Genomic DNA, 20,722 nt, shown 5'->3' on the forward strand with positions numbered 1-20,722 from the left:
ACCGCTAATTTGCACGATGCATTTTTAATACATGCGCATTATCTTCCGAGGTCTAGCAGCTTCGCGTCAAGTCAAACAACTTGAGAACGTCCTCGAGAATGCGCAGATCATTAGACATTGCAGAGAGAGAGAGAGCGCGAGAGAGATAGATTGAAAGACATCAGGTACACAGGTCTGGGAGCTAATAAACGTGTAAAGGATGTATAGTGTATAGCCATGGCACTCATCTCATTATATGTTCATTTATGTATATAGTTTAATAACAATGTATGTTACCAGCAATACATCAATTACAACTTTCATATAATGATTGTATTTACTAGCTGCTGACCTCATATTATTTTTGCTTCAAAAGTGCATAACTCACCTGTAAAAATCATTAAATAATTCCATAAATGTTTCTTAGTTATAAAAAGCTTTTTATTTTATTAACATTTGTTATTGCACTTTAATTGTAGAGATGTTTACAATTAAAAACATAGTTTGAGATGTATATATCCTTCCTTTGTGAACTATACTAGAAACCTCTCCCCGCTGTAAAAAAGTAACTCTTAAAATTAAAATGACTTTTTACTTGAGTAGATTTTTAGACCAGTAACTTTACTTTTACTTAAGTAAAATATTATTAAAGTAACTTTACTTTTACTTAAGTAACATATTATTAAAGTAACTTTACTATTACTTAAGTAGAAAATTGTATTACTCTTTTCACCTCTGCATTCATATGTATTAAAATTAAATTTGCGTCCGTTCATAGAGAAAGAGAAACGTTTTCTATCTGTACCCATTTCCTTGCAAGTACAATTTTGCCTGTATTATTGGTGTCCCCTTCAAAAATTGTTCTTGAAAAATTTTATGTTTATTGTCCCCCCCAACATTTAGATGAGATTTTCGCCCCTGCTCTCTCTCTCTCTCTCTCTCTCTCTCTCTCTCTCTTCGTCCTGTGGTTATTGGAGCATCCGTGTGCAGCTGTCTTCTTTGGTTGCATTGAGAGGAGGCTGCACATGTCTGCCTGCGTGTGTCGTTTGTCAATGTCAGACTGAATGAGGTGAGAGTTGGCCAGGAAACTCTTGCAGCTTTGTTCAACTCCCTGGACTGCATGTTTTCCAAAAAGCTTGTGTTGATCTTCAGGTGCTGGTGCAGAAAGCCGCCTGTTAACTAATCCCTGCGGGACGCTGTTCAGAGGACAAATCAGCTGGAATGATGTCCAAAGAGCCGTTTCTACCCCCTGATCTGAGACCAGCTGTAGCTTTCCAGGTTAAGAAATGATACAGGATGCAAAACAGCTTTTTTGAGTAGTTTAACACAGAGAATTTATCTAAAGCAATAATAGAAACCTCATAGATTTTAGATTAATAGTGATGGAACAGATTTACTTTTTACGATTTAAAGGAATAGTTCATGTATAAATGTAAATTTTGTTAATATGGACACGTGTCATTCAAGACCCCTGTGGCTTTTTCCTTTTCAGAACCAAAGTTTTTTTTTTTTTTTTTAAGGTGTTTTGGATTTTTGTTTTCAGTAGGAGTGAACTGTGACCACCTTTTAAAGCTTAAATGTTTACTATGACTACAAAAAAATTATGAAATAACTCAACACAACTGATGCTGTATATTACAAATGCCCTGAAGGTACACAGTGAACAGGTGTGGTGAAAAAGAATCTAAAATATTTCTAAAATATAATCCTTTTTTAAGTGCTTGTTTTGTTGAATAAAGAAAACCACAGGGGGTTTAAACAACATGAGTAAATATATAGGTGTAAAAAGTGCACTAAAAATACTAAGTACACTTAGTAAATGTACTGAGCACAAATCTTGTACTTATTATATGTAAATAATAAAATAGATAAACTTAAGAATATGCTTACAACACCATTTATTTCAGTGCAGTAAAAATCAGTATTTCTGTTATATATGTTTTGAACTAAAGCACTCTTGAAGTTAAACTATACTTTTAGTATTGTTGTTGCGCAGACACCTTATGATATTTCTTATATGATTTGGCTTGAGTCTGTTCTTGAAAATGGTTGGGATTTCATCTGTTTTATCATATGGCAAAATAAGTCTAATATTTGAAAAGTAAAAGCACAACCGCTTTTCTCACTTCATCTTGGCATAATTTGTCAGGCACAGGTGGTACAGTGCGAGTTTAACACTTTCATATAATATTAGATGTGACCCAGCCTGTGGAAACCCAGCTAAAGTCATTTTTTTGTGATTTACCATTTCTTCATAAAATCAAGAACATTGTGTGATATCTTTAATATTGACTGAGTAAGGTCATGTCAAAGATTGAAATCAAACTTTAATGCTCCTCATCTCATCATTCTATTATGAGACTTTAACCTAGATTTCACAGACAGGATCATTTATTTGTTCAGTATAAGCAGTAGTAGTATAAGTAATGCTCAATCTCATTCTTTCGAAGTTCAGTTAGAATAATATTTGCACAATAAAGGTATTTTGTATCCCGTGAACATCCTGAGGGGTTGGATCTTCACACTATGATCTTGAGATAAAAATCAATAACAGATAAGTCTGAACACAACTTGTTCTATGATGATTATCGCTCCTCTATCTGCGCTCTATATCTGTCTATGGGTGGTCCGGTGGTTTTGGGTGGGTTTACAGCAATGGACTCAGAGTTGTTCGAGGTGTTCATCTGTCAGACAAAACATCTGCCTTTACTTTTCGCTTTTAGCCTGTGTGAATGTGATTAAATAAAAATACATTTAAAGTAGAAAATATAATCAAGTAATTATGCAAACAATCTGCATGCATTAGGGTTGCAAAAATCTGGGAATTTATAAGGCTGGAAACTTTCCATGGGAATTAATGGGAATATATGGGAATTAATGGAAATAAACTCGGAATTTGAAAAAAAAATTGCAGAGTTGCCTATAACAGGGAACTGAAATGAAGGTAAAAAATTGCAGCATAATTTTGTTTAAAAAAACAAGATTTAATGGCATTTTAGTTGAATTTCTACCCTGCACATTATGCACATAGCACACTTTTTACTAAAGGGCACACCCTCTTCATGTACTTGCATTTGTCTATTACATGCACAGATAATTTCTTGAATCCTGCATACAAAATAATGTCAAAATGTCTATCTTTGCCTGTATTCATGTAAAATACATAAATTTGTTTAAAACTTCTACTGTAAATCCAGGCTTGATGAGCATAAGTATCAGGATTCTTTAAATTTTTTATTACCTTGCATGCATGTCTGCTTATGACAAAACAAAATGTTTATTTTTGTATATGATGTATATGAAAATTCCCTACATTTTAAAATATTTCCCATACATTTCTGTTAAGTTTCCAATTTGGAATATTTCCTAAATTCCCCAGATTAAGATCCTATGGAAAGTATTGTGGTTTAATATCTGCTCGGTTCCAGACAGGCTAACTATTGCAGCATAAGTATATTACCCAGACGAGTTATGTGAATGTTTTTTTCCGGATAGCTAACTATTGCGTGATTTACTAGACAAATTATGTGAATACTTTGTTAAAGAAAAATGTCTTTAGTTTAGACTTAAATTGATCGACTGTGTCAGTTTCTTAAACGTTTTTTGAGGGTCTTATCTAGCAAAACCATCGTTTTGGAAATTTTCCAGAAACTTTTTGCTTTTTTGCAACCATGCATGCAGCTTGAAGCTCCTGCTGGGTGAAACTTGACAGGTGTTCACATTCAGTGTCATTCATTGTAATTGTCAAGTGTGAAAGTGATAATACTGTCCATAACATCATACTGTATTCATTCAGTCTGTTATAAAGTCATGTATATTTACATGAGTTGTGTTCAACGTTACCTTTATCTCCACTGAAAAACACAGATGAATCCAGTGTCCCTGTTCTTTTACTTGAATTAGCTTCATATATGCTTCAATCGGTTTTGCTGTTGTCATGGATACATTCAATGAAATCCCCACGGAGAGGATGAAATCATGAAGTTCTTGAACGCTGTCCTCCTTTAGCTAAAGATTTTCTCTCTTATAAGTGATGTTCTGCAGTCCTCATAAAACACAGCTCTCCTGCGGTAAAAATTTGACATTTAAACAGCTCATCTTTAAACCAGCTAAGGTAAACCATAACAGCGTTGTAAAGATGAGCAGGTTTATAGTGTTACCAGATTAAAGCCAAAAACTAAACCTCAGTTTGAAGACATCTCACACGCTTTGTTTTAAAATCAGCTTTAGCTTTGCTTTATATAATATTATATTATTGGTATGTTTTTTAATACTTGTCTTTTGTTAAAATTGAAATATTCTTAGTCACTCTCCTCATGGTTTCTGTTGTATTTTGGATCGTAAATATAATGTGAGTGTTGTTTGCCCATGAAAACATGATGTAGTGGTTGTTAAATGTGACCCTGGAGCACAAAACCAGTCATAAGGGTAAAGTTTTTGAAATTGAGATTCATAAATCATCTGAAAGCTGAATAAATAAGCTTAAACTTTTTTGATGTATGGTTTGTTTGAATAGTACAATACAGCATGTATATCGAAATATTTAGAAAATCGCCTTTAAAGTTCTTTAAAGGTCCAAAGTCTTTAGGAACACATATTTCTAATAATAAATACATTTTTGATGTATTTACGATAGGAAATTTACAAAATATATTTACTTAACTCTTTCCCTGCCATTGACGAGTTATCTTGTCAATTATGAGAAAACATTTGCATAAAAAACATGTTACCCAATTTATGAAAAAACTGAAGCCAAAACGTTATTTACTCATTTTAAACTCCATGTATGTTTTGATAATCATTCTGAATCTGATCTGATTCCTTCACAAAAATGCAATTATTTCAGCTTTTTGCTAAAAAAAATTATTTTTAAAGAAAAATACCCATATTTAAGAGTTTATAAGCAATGAAAAAAATATAGATAGGATGATGCATTTTTTTTCCCGTTTTGTTTGTTTATTGTTTGTTTGAAAGCAGATGGTCTGTTATTTAATTTGATATATTTGTTTGTTTATATATTTTTTGAAAAAAAAATTCTGAAAGGCATTTTGTGAAACTTTTGTGAAAATCACAAACGCAACTTTTCAAAAAATGTCTGGCGGAGAATGAGTTAATATTCTAAGTTTTAATATCCTGATTTTGGCATAAAAGAAAAATCTTTCATTTTGATCGATACAATGCATTCTTGGCTATTGCTACAAATATACCCGAGCAGGTGTTGACTGGTTTTATGGTACAGGGTCACAAATCATTGCTTTGTTGCCAGGTTGTAATGGATGGTTTTAAGGGCTTGCTTCACTACATCCTCCATACGTCTATGATATTCTTTAATCCTCCTTAATGTTTCTCTGTAGAGATTTACACACTCGTTTTATTGCCAGGCATTTGTGTTTAATTGCTTAGAAAAGTAAATAGCTCATCTCTACCTCTTCTCAACAAACACCATGATTTAGTGTTCAGAAATATTTGTGTGCCTGTGATGCGGTGCAGGAGTTATTTGATATGAAGTAGGAATAACAGTAATGGGGATTATTGCCTTAGCAAACACCACTAATGAACAGATTTACTGTGTGTATAAACACGTTTTATGTCAAAAATTAGCTACTGAATATTTTTATATTCCTGTTTGGGTGTGAGGTCCATCAGCGGATAATTGAATAGCTCAGATGCAAAGCCCTCTAAGTGCGTTTCTTGTAAATGTGCATTTTCTTAATCTGTTAAAGGGATAGTTCACCCAAAAATAAACCCGGTATTCCTGAATGGCCTTTTGAAGCAAAAGTACTGGATGAATGTATTGTATGTGTCGAGAGCATTCAGTTAATAACATTACCTAATTTTTGGTAGAGGAGGCTTTTGCGTCTGTAGCTGGGTTTGCATCCAACCGTAAAGCAAATCTTTTTAAAATTAGCAAAAAAAAGAAAAACAAACAAATGCGAATTAGCGTTTGGATGTATTTCCATCAAGTTTGTTCGAGCAAAGGACGGTGGTATTGGTAACCTATAACCGACAGTAAACAAAACAAGCCATGCTTGGAAAATGGAGACAGGACTGCATTTAGTCATGGGGCTAAGTTATTCATTTGTAAGCATTGCAGCTTGTATTTGCCAAACTGAATGCTGCGCACAGAATTTTTGATGCAGGCACGAGCTGCAAGGGCATTGCGATGATGTCAAACCCCATATTTGGGAAAGACAATGACAGCGGAAACAGGTAGACGATCAGTCGCATGGATTTAATGTTCGCTACGTCAGAATTTATTCGGCAAATGCGTTTCCATCTCCCATTGTTCGCATTTACTCATTTTCGCATGAGTCAAAAACCACCTCAAGCAAGCGTAAAAACATTTTGCAAATTAACTCCTTCACCGCCATTGACGAGATATCTCGTCAATTAAGAGAAAACGCTTCCCCGCCAATGACGAGATTTTCCGTCTTTGCGCACTACCGCTATTATCCACCAGGTGGCACTTCCGCAACTTATACAACCCGGAAGTAGCGCCTCATGTAAAGGAGAAAGAACTCTTGTGTATGTTTTAAAGATCACTCTGCATCTGATCTCTGTCAAAAGTCCTTCACATGGAATTATCTCAGCTGTTTGCTCAAAATTGGGTGTTTTTTAAAAAACCTACCCATGTTTGAGAGGTGATTACAAGAGAACTAATGAAGGTAGGATGAAACGGTTTTTTTTTAAAGCAGATGGTCTGTTCTTTCATCTGATATATTGTTTGTTTATATATTTAAAGAAGAACATTTTCTGGAAGGCATTAAACTTGTGTGAAAATCATGAAAAATGTTGGCGCTGGCTGGCAACTTTTTTTAAAAATGCTGGCGGGGAAAGAGTTAAGGGATTTTTTATCGAAATTTTGAGTTTGCGTCCATAGTTTTTGATGCGATAACTCAAAATGTGCATTAAATCTGTGTGATGGAAACATGGCTAATTATCTTTATTACCTCTCCTACTAAACCAAACAAACAAATCCATCATTTTCATCTCTCTCAGTAGACCTGCTCAAAGGTTTCTCAATGAGTTAGTGATAAACTGAGCAAAAATCTCTGTGTGCATCTGTTTCAAACTCTTACCTGCTTTGGCTTCTGCTGTCAACAGCCTTCTAAGTATAATGAAGTGAAATCTAACAGACTGATTGACACACTACATAGGCGACAACATTTTACACTGTAGCGGCTCAGTAAGTAGCACTGTTGCCTTTCACAGCAAGAAGGTCCCCGGTTCAAAACCAGGATAGGTCAGGAAATTCTCCCTGTGTCAGCATGGGTTTACTTTGGTTTTCTCCCACAGTCCAAAGACATTGGAGATGCCAAATTGTCCTTCCTCAACTTGTGTACAAATTTAACCTGTGTGTAGATTGGCCATCTCTTGCCATGAATGTAGCCATAGATGTTGGAATGGCATTAAGTTATAAAAAAACAAACAAACCTAATCTTGGTTACAGTTTAGCAAACCTTTTTTTTCAAAAATGCAAGAGTGAAGTTAGAGGAGGAGAGACTGTGTGATTTATATGAGAAGATTCAGCAGTGATAATATAAAAAACCACATCACATTCATCATTCTCATACCAACGTCTCCTGTCCTCCCACTGATATAAAGAAACTAACACACTGTCCTGGAATAGAGAGAGAGACAGTCAGCTGGAGCCCTCTGACACACACATGCACATACTGATGAAAATGACACAGTGTGATGATATAACACATGTGTGTTACCTGCCTGGTGATATATGCACTATGTTCAGAATAGAATACTACTGCACGGCACACTTCAGAGTATACACTTTACACTGCATGCTTTCTTTTTATAGTATGGTTCTGCCCCAGTTTCATGCTCCTTTTTCTGCAGGATTTATAAAATACAAAGGTTTCTTCAAGGTTCTTTGTCAGGTTCTATGGTTCCATTGGAATGTGTCACACAACTAGTGCAATCTGAGAAGTTATGGTTAAAAATACATATTTTTCATTTTTTGGGAAAAATTACGATCTTTTTGCTAGATAAGACCAGTATGCCTCGTTTGCAATCGTTTAGAGCCCTTTGAAACTGCACTGAAACTGCAATTTTAAAGTACCTTGAAACTGTAAAGTGTCCAATAAAGTTTACTATATGGAGAAAATTCCTGGAATCTTTTCCAGTTTGACTGAAGGAAGAAAGACATAAGGATGACATGACATTATCTGGATTTTTTTAATTATCCTTTTAAGAGCCTTTCTGATGCACATAAAGTTTGTTGTCATGGAAAAGGTTGAGAAAGATGTTTCTTTTACAGTACACTGAAAAAAATAAAGGCTGGATTTACTTTATTTATTCATTTCATCTCATTCATTTATAACATACATGAATGAAAAAGAGAAGAAACAGGAAGAAGAAGAAAATCTTATAATACCTGTCACTTATTTATGCACATTCAAAAAAAACAACAACAATAAAAAATAAAAAAATAAACTACATAAATGAGTCAACCCCACTCCTTACTAGCCTGGCTCCGCCCTCCTACGTGCTTCCGCTTAATTTTTATTTCGCTTCAGCAGTACGTCTGGGACTGCTCTATAGAGTTTCGTTTTCTCCTGCAAAAATCTGCAGGACCAATCAGCGAACAGATGGGGGTGGCTAAGAACAATGACGTTGAGGTCGTGCGTCAGTTTGAGTTGTAGTTCAGCAATGGCAGCGGAGAAAGACGTGAGAAAAGCTATTCGGTCCGTTGTTGCAAAACTGCCGAATATACAGAAGTTAAAGCTGGAGCAAGAACCAGGTTTGCTAAGTTTTGTTTGTCTGATTATTCTGACTTGTTGTTTCCGGCCGGTTTCGGTGCATGATATACATCACGACCACACGTTAGCGATTGGCTTTGGCAGATCCTGAGTGACTCTGGGCAGATCCAATAGTTTTAAACTTCAACAATGGACCCTCCTTAACGGAAGTAACGCTTTGCAATGGAGCCTGGCCAGACTCTCTGTACAAATGAAATGAATGAACGAGAGTCTGACTCCTTACCACAACCACCAAAAATTATCAATACCACCTATTTTTTTTATAACCTTCCAGAATATTTTTCTTATACAGGTTCTTAAAGACATTACTTAAAAATATAGGGCAGAATTTTTGCATACATTTTTTTAAGTTTGGAATTTTAAGCAATTAATGCAATTGCTAATAATTTCAAGTAAAACTTACTTAAAAAAGTGGATGCAAAAATCTTGCTTGAAAATGTTGCTAGATTGCGTAGGGATAACCTTACTAACATAAGTATGCAGTGCACAAGCTTAAACTACTGTGTGTACAATATAAAGTACAATATTATGCTGCTTACTGTAGTGTAGATGTTTGGTTTTATTTGTAACGTTTAACACCAAAATGTATAGTAGTAGGACAATACTGTATTAACTCAGGTATTTTGGAGGAAGCTGTGGTTACCATGGTGATTTTCATAGGATCTTATTAAAGTATTGAGTTTCAAAAGTCACAGTTCTGAGTTCAGGTCTCCGTTCTGCATCTGAGTCTCAGTCACTTTTCCATGTTGTTACCTCTTGAAATAGCGATCATACGTGCGGCACCGGCTCCGGTTTCCAGGGGCAACAGGAGCACTTGACTGCCGTGAGAGCTCATATGTGTGTATGAGGGGGTGTAAGTGTTTGCAGGCTCGAGATTAAACGGCGCGTTTGCTTTGAAGTAAAGCTCTTAGCCTCGCGTTTGACACGCCACTGTCAAGAATTGCAAACACCCAATTTTTAGGATTTCAAAGATTCATTCTTTCATCTTTGAAGATGCACTGAGTGACCCACCCGAGAAATGCAGCAGACAGATATGACATAATTCACTGCTGGATGTGAAGTGTTTAATGAAGTAAGTTTCTACATGCTGCAGAGAGGGTTTTAAAACATCACAAAAGTGGCCTGTATGAATAATACACATTGTGTCTCAATGGGTCTCTTCCAGTGAAACTGAATGAATGTTTTAATGCAAACCCTCAAAGCAGAAAAGCAGAAAATAGAAGAAAAGATTGGAAATATCCACACGGCCATCGACAGAAACCTGCAGAGAGTATTTAAAATCTTATTGGTGACTGTCGCTGCGGTCTTTCTGTCCTGTTGTCTCTGTATAGATTGTTTGACTTGTCAATTGCTCCATTTTTCTTAGCTTTGGTTTTCTTAAAGCGTTGTGTTAAATCAAAGGGTTGTTTCTCAGACACATGGCCCATCTGCCAGCAGGGCTCTCTCTATTTGTCCAAGTATTGATGAGGTTTGAGGAGGAATCTCACATTTTTGCTTTTTGTGAAGATTACTGGAAGAAAAATGTTCCCAAGCGACAGGGCCACGAGTGAATCACAGACTGTTTTCAATGCTCCAAGGTGTTTTTTCACAGTATCTTCCTCAGGACAGCTTGAGGTTAGTTTCACATAGCTGGATGAAATCTTGTCAACATTGAAGCTACATTTACACAACAAAAATTTAGTAAATAACAGAAAAGTCTAGCATTGGGTCTGTAAAAAACAACTTAAAATGCTGTATTTTGGGTGCTAGGCCAGTAGATGGTGATGTTACTTTGTAAAGAAACATCACGTGCCTGTGCACGTATGCTACACAAAGCATTAAATACAAACAATGAACTTTGTTAAGATGGACGATAAGCTTAAAGTGACTAAAGCAGCAAAATGTGGTAAACTTTGTTGGGAAAGTTAATAAACTCAATGCCTTGAGCAGTACAAACAAAGTCCAGTAGGCTGCCATTGTTGTTATGGTGGTCAAGTACTTGTACATGCCTGTAGACTAATGCTGATCTCCAGACAACTTGGATTTTGGATATTCCCCACCCAACGCCTGGAATGCAACCTTATATGAACGATAAATAAACTTTAAACTATTTGTGTAGCACAAAATAACTATGAACATGAATGTTAAAGTATCCAGTAACTGTTTTTCAATTTTATTTATATAGTGCTTTTCACAATTGTTTTATTGTTTCAAAGCAGCTTTACATTAATAGATGCAGGAGAGAACACAGAAAAATCGTAAACATAAGCAGCCGAATAGAGCGGCTAAGATTAACCATACTAGTGAGCGTATATATTATAATCTAACGTATATAAGAGGGTGCTAAGTTAAGCCAATGTCAGCAGACACCCCAGGGGTTAAAAAAAAAATCTAGGGGAAAAACTCTACAGGAAAAGTCCTAGGAGGGAAAAACCTTGGGAGAGAGCCAGACATAGCTGATTTTATAGAGGATATATTATATAATAGGTACAATTGTATGGAAATTGGCAGGCGAGCTACTGCGGCATAAGTATATTACCCAGACGAGTTATGTAAATGATTTGCGGGATAAGTATATGTACTAGACACACATTTTTGAATGCTTTGTTAAAGAGAAATGGGTTTAGTTTAATGTTCCAACATTCGGCTTGGTCTTGAACGGGCTGACCGTTTTCACAGGCTTATTTTTGACAGGAAACGTCATGTAGAAAGAAACCGTCTAACCACTGTGGCAACCAATGTAGTGTGTCCTCCGGCAGTCCAATTTGTTGACAACATACAGTACAAGGTTTAATATTTCAAGTTCTATTTCAGAAAAGCAACCGTTAAAAGTAAGAATAAAACTATGATTGTGTCGCGACGTGCCACATTACGACTTTTGGTTTGCATTATTTTCAAATAACTTTAAACTTAAAATTGCAACTTTGTTTCCCATTATACTGATATAAGCCTTTGTACTTTGATTCTCATTTGATGTTAAGCCAGATCTTGGTAATTTTGCCAACAGTGTGCTTTATACAGTTTCATATACGTTCTGTCCTGTACGTTGTGTTGAGATCCTCTTGCATAAATAAGAATAAAATAAAGCCAGAATCAGTGAACAACATCCATACAGAAACCAAATCATCTTCTCTACAGGTCAGAAGGCCACATTGAACATTTTTCAGCAACCTCATTTATATGCAAATAAAAATTCAGATTACAAATGTGAATCGGCAGTATTACAGAAAGAATGAGATGGCTGGGTAAGGCTGTATTATTTAAAATATGCACTGTAACCAAAATACATTTACTGTATGTGTGCATGTCAACTATAAATGAAAGAAGCATACTGTATTTCTGCAGCGAGGATGAAACTTATTTAATAAACATTAGATGAAATAAATATGAATCGTTATACAGATGAATGAAAACGCTGCTGTGTTATGACCTAGATTTTAAAATTCTTTATAGTCATGTTTTTTGCATATGAATGAGTATTAATGAGTTCAGATTGAATGAAGTGAAGAGCGTTTCCAGTGCTTTCATAAAATTGGCAAGAAATAAATGTGAAGGTCTTTCGTTTATTTACAATAGTCAGAGGATTTGAACATCAGACAGACAGTGATGGTCATGCATTCAGTGGTGCTTTCTGGACAGTAAATGGTTGAATTTGTGGTTGATTGTGAAAGCATCTCTGATGTTTTAGTGTATGGATTGTGTTTCACAGCAGCGTGAGACTCAAAGAAAAGCCTCCCGCGCGACGCTTTGATCTAAACTCAATCAACCGCAGATTCAGATTTCAAAGGCTTGGGACGAGAAACCTGCCGCCTGCTTCTTCAAATGAGCGTCTCCACGAAATGAACCTGTTCTCCACCTCTGCCTCTCTTTCCTTTTGTGATATTTAGGGCGTTTATGTTCATCTCAGCGAGAGAGACTGCAGCTGATGGGTCGGGTCGATCAGGTTTTCACTGAAAGCGGACTGTGGGTCTTTGATAGAGACGGTGATTACGCCGATGTCTCTCTCGTATCTGATCTCCCTTTCTTCCTTCTGAAATAATGATGCCCCAGGACCCCAATTATAATATGCAGATCGGGTAGCAGTAATTACAGCAAGTGCTTTCCTGTCATCTCCGTCCCAGAGCGGCTGCGGCACACACATTATGAGTTTTTGTGGAGATAAAAACACCCTTCCACATAGTGTCGCAGATATTCACCTATTTTATTGTCCAGCAGATGACAGTTTTAGTTGTTGAACAGTGCACCTGTCCTCTATGACCTGCACGCTTTAAGTTACTACATCTTACAAATCAACAATGAAATGACTGTGCAGCTGTTTCACACATTGCAAACTTATTTTACAACACTGTATCTGTAACAGATGGAGAATTGTTTTAAGACATTATTTTAAGAAACACTACCGTGTGAAAGCAACACAACATTTTAGCATTTAAAATGCTCTTTATAGCTCAGAAGCCGCATTTCAGACACTGATGTTAAAACACTTCCCGGAGTCTTGTGAAGCATTTTCACTTTTGTAAGCGGGGTGTTAAAATATCTCTCGCTGTGAAAACACAGAAGTTGGTTCACTTTAACTACTCACTTTTTATTGAATTAAAGAGTCTGTTCATACATTGATCTCTTTCCTAATTTATTCATCATTTAAAATGCATGTTGTATAGTTCATGATATCGTCGTACTCTGTGCGTAAAGTCTTATCAGTCTTATTGAGTCTGTGATCTGAACGAGGATCCCAGCATGACTTTATGTCTGGACAGAAGTCTCGGGAACCCCGTGGGTTTGACTGTGGACCCCACTGCGTCCGAGCATGTTTGAATGGGATTACGGGTAAATGAAGAGCCGCTCTGGAGGAAGCAGTTAAGAGGATTTGGGTGTGTTAATAGCCGTATGTGGATGGATTGTGTTTGATACGTCTTCATTTCACACGTTACCCTACCGCAAACTGTGAGAGACCTGAGTACCCGACACACCATCCATACTTCATCACATGTGTGTTTGACTGGAAAACTGCTGACAGATTTTTATGGTTACAACTAGAGATGCACCGATATATCGCCAAATAATCGGTCGATAAAAGCAATTTTTACTCTATCGGACAATAGTTTAAGATATATCCTGTCAATCCAAAGAGAACAAGAAAATGCAATGAATGTGTATGGAAAATGTAAAGAAACAATACTAGTTTAACTCTTTCATCACCATTGACAAGTTATCTCGTCAATTAAGAGAAAAGCTTCCCTGCCAATGACAAGTTTTTACTGCAATCCATATTTCTGCTATTATCCAACAGGTGGAGCTCTTACACAAGTTATATAACACTGAAGCATCCACCAGTGGCAGCCGGTGACTTCTTTTTTCGAAGTTGTGTGAGGTTCATAATTTCAAAATGTGTTCTGCGCGTCAAGTGAACGTATGTAAATCACGTGGCTTGTCAAAATTAGTGCCTGCTGTAGACGCGTCTAAAGGGTTTATGATAAAAGAGACGCTCGCATTTGCCAGATACTCGCATAATCTCATGCGTAATCAGAGTTTATTGTTAAGGCAGTGTCTTTCGTGTATTTTGTAAATGTGAGCGTCTCTTTTATCACAAACTGTTTTGACGTGTGTGCAGCAGGCACTTATTTTGACAAAACACGTGATGCACATGGTTCACATGACGCAACAAAGATATATTTTGAAAACACAAGCAACACACATGACACTCCGAACACATATTTTTAAAATTTGCGCCCTCGGATGAGCAGTCACAAGCCGCCACTGGCATCCACTGATCCAAAATCTGTAAAAACTCTGTGTATGTTTTGATCATCGTTCTGAATCTGATCTCTAACAAAAGTCCTTTCATAAAATCATAAAAAATGTTTGCGCTCGCTGGCAACTTATAAAAAAAATGCTGGCAGGGAAAGAGTTAATGTTCAATATTAAAGCTCACATAACACAAGCGTTTCTGCATTTCTGATGTTAATCTGGAGTACCTAAAGAATAGTATTACATGCTTTATATTTCTGGACAGTCTTTAGTTTAATCAGATTTATAAAAGAAAGATTAGCTTTGAATCTTTCCGATAACGTACAAAAAATGAAGAAGGAGGAGTTACTACCGCGGGAGGAGTGAGTACGAGTCATGCAACACTATAAAACAATGTTTAACTTATGATTCACTACATGTTCGTGTCATTTATATTATATGCACGCGTCTATTTCCAACATAAGACAGAAGTCTTACTTACCGCATGCAACTCATGATCCGGTTGGGACTTTTCAATGAAATCCAGCGCATCAAACACACACGCAAAACTCTGGTGCTATCCCGGATAATAAACTATATCCATTGTTTCCACAAGGCTGACTTTCTTCTCCTAACATCCAAAAACACACTTCTTCTTTCGTGCCATTGTTGAGTTTTGAAATGAAACAAAGCTGTGTCGCGTGATGTGATGTTTGTAAGTTCTAGCGTGAAGAAGTGCCAATAAAAAGAAGTGATACGTATAGAAACCCCTGAAATCTATCGGTATCGGCAGATATCAGTCTGAATAATCAGCTGTTTGTATCTGTGAAAAAAATGTCTCAAGTTACGACCCTTCTAAATGATGTTAGTACTGTGTCCTGATATATACAGTGGTGTTAATTGATTTCCATAGGCATTGACAATAGTGTTTACATGGCACACTATGGTACCACAAGGAATATTTGAACACACTCTGTGTTTACATACATAAAGCCATTATGTTGTCAACACATGTTTGTTTAAAATCCTTAATCCTCAAGCAACGGTAACCTGTGTTTGCCGAGTCAAAGCTTTGAGCTCTTGAATTAACTGTACAATCTTCCAGTACGTCTTCCAGGAATTCTCTTCCGTTCCGAATGGATCCGCCTCCTCCTCAGTTTGATGGTTTGACAGTCAGGTGTGAGACGCTGAGCTCTTTCTCTTTGAACTGTGTGCAACACATCCTGCAGGGTCTGTAAGGAAAGATAAGACAGACTCCCACTGGTGGAAGAAATTATACTTTCACGCTGATTTCAGCTCTTTCTGGTTTAGGTTGAGAAAGCTGGTTTCAGGCCAACCGAGGGGTGCTCGTATCTTTTTGCCTTTGACATGAAGGATAATTGAATTGTGTTTGTCTCAAGTTGCAGATAAGCTTGTTTTGCTCACAGCTTTTGTCACAGCAAACAAAACGCTGAAATGTATAGCATGTAAACTTATGAGAACAACTTTATTCACCGATGTCCTGATAACTCAAGATCTTACTTGGTTGCTCTGATGGTCCTGTAGCTCAAATCTTTAAATCTCAGGAAAGACACATACCGATAAAAGAGAAAATGTACTGTAAGAACACTGATGCATTTATCAGATGCTTTAATCCAATGTAGATGTTTTAATCTAAGTGCATTTGTTAAATCTAGTGTTGTGAGTAATAGAGATGTTAATGATGTCGTCATACACTTGTTTTATCGTGTCTCTCTCTCTCTCTTTTCCTCAGCTCTCTTCACAGAGGTCCCTCATGACATCACAGCACAGAGAGGACAGGATGTGGAGATGGCCTGCTCGTTCCGGGGGGCGGGGTCACCGTCCTATTCGCTGGAGATTCAGTGGTGGTACATCAGGAACCACAGAGAATGGACGGACAAGCAGACGTGGACCACCAATCAGGTACAGGCATAAAATACTTGGATATAGATTTTCACTTTGATTTCTCACTAGGGCTGTGCCGTATTGAAAAAATAATGCAATAACAAATGATGCAATATACGATGTGCAATACGATGCTTTTGCAGAATTTTTTTGAATAAAATGTATATAAACACTGAAATTATAAGGCAACATAAGTTTATAATTCTTTCTAGAAAAAGAAAGCATCAATTTTTTTCCTTGCCAGTCTCTCTGCTATCTACATCAGCCTACAACTTTAATATTACTAAAGTAAAGTATTACATTTATTCAGTTATTGCAAAACAATGTGATATGCATTTTGCGATACGTTTGGTATTTTGCTGCCTTATTTCTTACATATTAATATTTCTTATTAATTTTGTAGCAAAAACCCACCTTAAAGGAATATTTTAAAGTCGCAATAAAATTGAAATGAATTTTTTTTTTTATTCATGTGTCCTCATAATCTTTAATCAAAAACGCAAATGTCTTCCCCTCCTCAAAACGATCTCTTTTTACTTTCGGTCATATGGTATTGCAGGTGGGGGCGTCAAGGAAAAAATCGCAGTGATTAGCGAATAGCAACATGATTAAAAATCCAACAATCCAATAAATTCTTGATGGACGAATTTAGGTCCCGCCCTACCGCCCTTTTTTATTTCAGAAGCCGGTTTCACTCGGAAATACGTCACTACGGGGAAAATAAGACAATCGCTACTTCCATTTCATAGCGTCTTTAAAGTCAGTGTAAAGTCAGATATTAAGGGCCCTATCTTGCAGCCAGCGCAATTGACTTTGTCAGTGACGCATGTATCATTCGTATTTTGCACCGGCGCACAGCTGGTTTTTTCCTCCACAGACGCACGTCGGCAAACTAGGGAATGAACTTGCGCTCCCTGGGCCGTTCAGAGCAAAAAAGGAGGCGTGTTCCGGCGCAAACAATCCCTGATGCTATTTTGCAGTTTCAAAAAACAATTGCGCCACTGACCAGAAAAAACTAGTCTAAAGTCAGTGGTGCGTTGCGCGTTGTTCATTATGCTATTTTAAGGGCGCATGCTTGACCATAATGTATAGCGTGCACAACGCGCACACACTTTGCTTATCTAATCTACACAGATGCAAAAGTTATTTTTGCAAATCATAAATTGTTACAATAAAAAATATTAACACATGAGATAAGGGGAATCATAGTGGTGAGCATTGTGGTGATAGTTTTTAATTATTGTGTGGCTGCGTTAAAAAATTCTCATGCAAATAACGTTTGTTGTGTGGCTGCATTACGTTTATTTGATGTAAATAATAATTAAAATGTTTTCATAAGAAACCTTAATGTATATGAACTGGATTTGTAAGAGTACTTTGGGGTTGGACCTTGCTTGCGTTTCTTGGGTCCGATTTCAAAGCCCCCAAACCCTTTCAGCGGTGAGGGTGGACACAGCGATGTCCTCTGCTGGCGTCAGGTGCTGTGTAGAGGCAGATCCACCTCCCGTTACACGGCGTGCCCGATTTATGCTGGCAAGCTTGGGATTCCCCCGTCTCCTGACATCATTGTAGCGCTTGGCGCAACGATGGGGATGCCAGCTGATGAGACAATTGTGGCTATTTCCTCTCACGCCTGTTTAACCGACGCTGATTTGGGCGGGTTTCTCCTATCCCCATACAAAACAACTTCTCTGTCTTTGACTGCTCTTACAAGAACGTGGGTCTCCTCGGCTGTGAACCGCTCCTGGCGTGCGCCTGGTAAATCCGTCATAATAATAGCAACCCGCCATGGAACTTGCGCCCTTGCGTTTAAAGGGAATGTTGGATGACGTTCTGATTGGTTTATTTGACGTTACGCCCAAACCACACCTATGAATAATGAACCTACTTCAGACCAACCCCTTATTGATTTTCTCCTGGCGCAAGAGTTATTTCTCCCGCCGGGAAAATAGCAACAGCGCCCAAAATCCGCCCACAAACTCACTTGCGCTTTGCGCTTCGCACTTGCGTTTCAGATCATTAAAATAGGGCCCTAAATGTGTTTTTGGTTTGTCACACCAAAGAAAAATGTGTTATTAATTACCCAGTCAAATTTGAATGTTTTAAAAACTTCAAATAAATAAAAAAGTAAAAAAAATCTTGGAAAAAAAGGGGCAGAATTCTCTGCTCTTAAATGCTGGGGGCGTGTCCCCTCTCGGTGGTGAAACCACGCCCACTCACAGGAAAGTTTCCGGTCTCTGTCAACTTTAAAATACTGCTACAACCTGAATGGATAAAATTTAGGTCTCTGTGGAACAAAAAAGGGGCGTTTCCTGATTTTGGGGCGTTTTCAAACCGGGATTAGCGTTTTTAATCATCCAATCAAAAAAAGTACGGAAGCCCTGAAAAGCCATACATACATATTATAACTATTTTAGTTTGAAAATGCCCCAAAACTGGGAAACTTTTTATCGTGATTCAGCAATACTTTTATTAATTTATAATATGTTTAGAAACAAAGGTTAGTGGCAGTGGCCTAGTGGTTCATGTAGGTTGTCTACAAACCGGAAGGTTGGTGGTTCAATCCCCGGCTCCACCAGACCAAGTGTCGAGGTGTCCTTGAGCAAGACACCTAACCCCAGCTGCTCCCGACGAGCTGGCTGGCGCCTTGCATGGGTGACACCGCTGTCGGTGTATGAATGTGGGAGTGAATGGGTGAATGTGAGGCTAATTGTAAAGCGCTTTGGATGGCCATAGGTCTGTTAAAAGCGCTATATAAATGCAGTCCATTTACCATTTACCAAATCTCTAAAATGACTTTACACAGACTTTAAAGGAATATTTTAATCAGTTTGTGTCTTTATTGAATAATAAATTGTATGCGAATGATTCATTTTTTTAATTTTTGGATGAGCTACTGCTTAACAACCACCCACCCAGAACACTTTATTAAGCCACAAGGCAGTGCACAACAAAACGCATCGCAGCATCCCAGCAGTGTGACTGTGATTTATGCATGGCCTCTAATATGATGCAGTAGACATTATAACATTCACAGTATCATGAGCTGAAACGTTCTGGTATGTTGACAATTTAATTTGAGCCAGAAGCCAAAGACCATGATGGGAATCTTACAGATCTGTCAATGTTGCACCTTGAGTTCAGCCCTTAACCTCACGATGCTCTAACTGAGATCTGCCTGCAATTACAGCACTAACTATAACTTAACAATATACAAAACAATATGATCCACAGTGGGCACGCTGTCAGCATCCTGCAATTATGTGCCCATTTACTTCTCATTCTGTGTGTCTGTGCCAGTCAAACAGAGCATCTTATTTTAAGACAATAGTAGATCTGTCCTGTTCAGAAAACAAACACACAGAGACACACACATGCACAAATAACCAGCTGTCAATCAAAGACTTCAGCACCATGGAGAGCTCACGCCACCTTTATGAATGCAGTCATTTATTAAACACAGATTTACTTAGAAATTAAATGTGATGTGACCCTGGACCACAAAATAAGGGTCAATCTCTGAATAAATAAGCTTTCCGTTGATGTATGCTTTATTTGGCCGAGATACAACTATTAGAAAATCTGTAGTCTGAGGGTGCAAATAAATTGAAAAAACCCCCTTTAAAGTTGTCCACATGAAGTCCTTAGCAACACATATGATAAATACATTTTTGTATTTACCAGTATATGTGACATATGACTGGTTTTGTGGTTCAGGGTTACAAATATATATGTCAGGGTTATTACAGACAATGCCTTCACAGATCAAGGCGGTAAATTCAGATATTTTGGCATGTCGCTACCTTTGAATGTCATCAAGTTATATGTCGACACATCTGAGTTTAGCTTTGGTAATGCAGTAATATTCAGATGAATTCAGGTGTCCAAAAAAGGGCTGTTAAAAGATTGGTTGCGATTAATTGCATACAAAATAAAAGTTTTTTGAATTTTGAATAATATCTTGAATAAATTTTTGAATAAAGATTTTGAATAATATATATGTGTGTACTGTGTGTAATTCTTTTGTATATATTAATACACACACATGCATATGTATTTAAAAAACATTTACATGTACACTCTTAAAATGGCTGGGTTATTTATGACCTATTTCGTAAATACTTGGTTAAAATGAGTTAAAAATGCTGGGTTGTTTTAAACCAAATGCTGGGTTATTATAACCTATGGTTGCATAACAACTTAAAATGTAAAATGTACAGTACTGTGCAAAAGTCATATGCTACTTACACACCAAACGCATAGCATCACGTGGCTCGCTCTAGATTGCTCGCGGGATTAAACTTTGTATCATGCAAAGTTTTTACTTGTTGAAATTATAAATATTGTATTGAGTT

At 37.1% G+C, this 20,722-nt stretch overlaps 1 protein-coding gene across 1 annotated transcript in view; it reads left to right on the forward strand.

Annotated features, from left to right (window-relative positions):
- vstm2la (V-set and transmembrane domain containing 2 like a) overlaps positions 1-20,722 on the forward strand; it is a 47,904-nt gene that overhangs the window by 18,936 nt on the left and 8,246 nt on the right. The window contains exon 2 of the mRNA XM_065269066.1: positions 16,216-16,385. Coding sequence (XP_065125138.1) covers positions 16,216-16,385 — 170 coding nt within the window. The remainder of the gene's footprint in view (positions 1-16,215; positions 16,386-20,722) is intronic.

The sequence above is a fragment of the Paramisgurnus dabryanus genome, chromosome 21 (assembly GCF_030506205.2).
Source record: "Paramisgurnus dabryanus chromosome 21, PD_genome_1.1, whole genome shotgun sequence".
NCBI classification, from domain to species: domain Eukaryota; kingdom Metazoa; phylum Chordata; class Actinopteri; order Cypriniformes; family Cobitidae; genus Paramisgurnus; species Paramisgurnus dabryanus.